Source organism: Eucyclogobius newberryi, unplaced genomic scaffold, assembly GCF_026437365.1.
Source record: "Eucyclogobius newberryi isolate DKJ021-1_F unplaced genomic scaffold, fEucNew1.0.hap1 SCAF_20, whole genome shotgun sequence".
NCBI classification, from domain to species: Eukaryota; Metazoa; Chordata; class Actinopteri; order Gobiiformes; family Gobiidae; genus Eucyclogobius; species Eucyclogobius newberryi.
Window position 1 is genome coordinate 22,173,057 of NW_027315835.1, and position 3,321 is coordinate 22,176,377.

The 3,321-nt window shown below is 42.4% G+C and overlaps 1 protein-coding gene across 1 annotated transcript; it reads right to left on the minus strand.

Annotated features, from left to right (window-relative positions):
* Positions 1 to 2,415: 2,415 nt before the first annotated feature.
* LOC140369314 (high choriolytic enzyme 1-like) lies at positions 2,416 to 3,321 on the minus strand. The gene has a single exon (XM_072456610.1). It carries the CDS (start codon positions 3,202 to 3,204, stop codon positions 2,416 to 2,418), a length of 789 nt encoding a protein of 262 aa, XP_072312711.1. The 5' UTR covers positions 3,205 to 3,321.

Sequence of the window (3,321 nt, forward strand, 5' to 3'; positions counted from 1 at the left end):
ATTTGTACACAACAGGAAAAAATGCATTAAAATCACGACAACATGACAGAAATCACAAAACAGACATAAAAGAGAAGAGGGCAAAGAAATCGTTTCAGTCTGATAATAACATGTGCTGTTAATCTATTTGTTTGCCCTGTTTTAAGTCTCACCTGAAATGAATCTTGGTTCCCCTTACAGCCCAGTGTGGTTCAAGCTTTAATCTTTCTTCAACTTTTTCTACAACAATTTCAATTTCTGCTTGGCTAGATATGAGGCCTCTATGTATTCTATACAGTAGATCATTGCTATCAGTCTTATCAGGACTGCTCAAGTTTATTCATCTACAGTATCTGCACTGACACACAATCATTGATACACTGATACTACCTGCTACCTTACTCTAATGTAAGTAGGTTTGCAGTAGGGCCTATATATATATATATATATTTATCATACTATCTATCTTTAAATTGCACTAATGTAAATGAAACTGATTGATCTAATAGTGTTGCATTATCTTCCATAGAACATGTTGTTTGCTATTAGTATGTTTATCCTATGGTCACGGGTCAGATAGTGACACAAACAGTGAACCATGGGGAGCTGCTTAGGCGCCCTGTGTGTTTGGAAAACCTTGTGAAATATTGATATCAAGCTGATGAATCTTTGATGTGGAAGGGGTGGATTGTGCCTGAACCCACCCACAGAGGCTGCCGAGGTGCCACTGTTGACTTAGCATTATTTATTGATTCTCTCCAAGTCTCTTTTTGACGAGCCTTTACGAGGTTACAAGAGCTGCAGGATGTGCTTTGTGACTGTACAGTGATTGTGAGAAGAGTTTGGAGAGAAAAAGCCGCAACCCCGCTCAGCCCCGCTCAGCCCAGCAAGCAAACTTCAATTTTTTAAATATGAAACAAATTAACTTCTGACTGAATAGAGCATGTTTATTGTGCAGAATGAAGGGAAGTAAATTTAGCATGAAGTGGAGATTCATGAGGTTCATGAGCAGGACCACGCCTCCATTTCCAGACCACGCCTCTATTACCCAGAAGCCTTCTTATACCAGCCCAAGACCTCAGTCACTGCTTGACTCTGTTCTCTCGACCCGTCCTTTCCCCCCTTGTAATGTGTTTTCTTTCAGCGTTCAATCTTCTAAGAGGGGGCTATAAGAGGGGAGCTGGGCAGGGGCGCTGAGACGGAGCCCCCACCTGAGTCTCTCGTCCCATGGGTCTACAGGTCGAGATGCCATAGATCACAAGTGTCCATCTCGTGTCAATAAATAATTGTTATTTCTTTGTGGTTACATGGTCCTGGCTAATGAAGTGGATTGAGAAAACAGTTAGGCCTATAGAGAAAAAAACTGTTGAATTAATATTAAAATAATACAAACAAAGGGGAAATTATAAACATCTGATTTTTATTGTGAAGCTCTTTGGTCACTTTGAGTGTTGTAAAGGGCTCTAATAAATAAATGTTGATTGATTGATTGATTGATTGATTGATATATTTTGATATTCTTAAAAAGGTTGTTAATGCTACTTGTAATGACTAGATAACTGATTCGATCAGTACTATGTAAACACTGTATTGAAAGGGGGTGGGTCAGCATACGGTTGCACTTCTATCCACTCCTTTTTGAACTATTTTATTGTAGATACCTAATTTATAACTACAAATGTACACACATGTTTTTATCTATGTTTTTCAAGTTCATGTTTGGCTATAGATTAACATTGCATATTTTAATGTCCAAACAGTTTAATTATATTCTTACAATGTCACTGAGTGCGAACCCAGACCAGTTTTTTTTAGAAAACTGGGCCTGTTTACGTTGGTTTAATTGACACTACTTTGTTTTTCACTGTAGTAAAAATGGGTGTAAATTAGGGCTGGGCAAAATGTCTCGTTTTGATTTGATTTTGTCTTCTGTTGTCTTTTGTCATTGAGGATTAGAAATGTCGATCTTGATTGTCCAGCCCAAGCGTCAAACCCTGAGTCTGTAGCAGGGGTGTTCCCATCAGCCCGTCTGTCTCTCTGTGGTACGTCTGTGTGTCTGGAAACTTTAACATCGGTCTCTGGGCTGCCTCTTACAGTTACCATTGCCATAACTTAATCCTTTAATGGGTTTGAAGCACACTGACTGGCAATGGCCTTTTCTGCTGTAAACCACAAGACTACAGCCAAAACTGCACACATGACTGAGCACATCTATTTACTAAATATATAATAGTAAATTATGATCAAAAACAATTAAATCAGCCAGAAAGCCAGGAGACCTGCTCTCAGCTCCTAGTGTAGACGGGAAACACATAGAACACGCGTTATTGCTAATGCTTGAATATCATTTAATTAGATTAATCCAACATAAAACAATGATTGACATGAAGTTAATCTGACATAACCATGATATCACACATATCACTGTTACTAGTTTTAGCAGCGGTAGAGCATGTTGATCCTCTTGATGTCCCAGAAGGACAGAGCCTGTCTCTGTCCGATCTGGACTCGTTTCTTGGGGGTGATGGTGTCCCGGCCGTTGATGGAAAAGGCTGTTCTTCCGTAGTGCATGATGGAGCTGTAGTCGTAGGGCGTGTTCAGGTTGTTGGTGTCATATTGTTGGAAGTTGTGGGCCTGTCTCTTTTCTATGTTGTTCCAGTTGATGTCGACGTACTGGTCACGATCGCTCCTGGTCTGCTCGTGCTGGAAACCCAGTGCGTGGTTGAACTCATGCTGGACGATGCCGTGGTGGACACAACCCCATTTGTTGAGAGACAGCACCTGTCGGCCTCCTTGTCTCCCCAGAGACGAGAAACAGCCGCTCTGGTTTTCGATGCTGATGTAGTCGTTGTTGTTCTGATGGGGGACAAAGCGGATGCAGGTTTTGGTATGGAAGTCGCTCAGAGCGGAGGTGATCACCTGCGTCTCATGGTGGCTGAACTCATTGCTGATAGTGTAGGGGATGGAGACCAGGCCATCTGAGCCTTTGGGCCAGAGGCAACTGTTGAAACTGCACTTTATGGCGTTCCTGTTTTTGGGAGGCAGCAAGTCTCCTTCCAGGAGGAAGTCGGCTGATCGATTGTTGATGGCCAGAATACTTTCACTGATGTCCACAATGATCTCCTCCTGTTGGAGATCTTCTTCTTCAGTCTCTGGGACAGGCTTAGCCTGGGCCTGAGAGGCAGCCAGCAGGAGCAGCAGCACAGAGACACTATACAGAGTCATGTTGAGCTTCAGTGTGGTACAGAGCAGAGACACTTCAGCTTCATGTCTGACTGTGTCCAGCTCAGGGTCTTTATACTGTCTTCTACAGGTGTGTCCTCAGAGGATTATGGGCTGGTC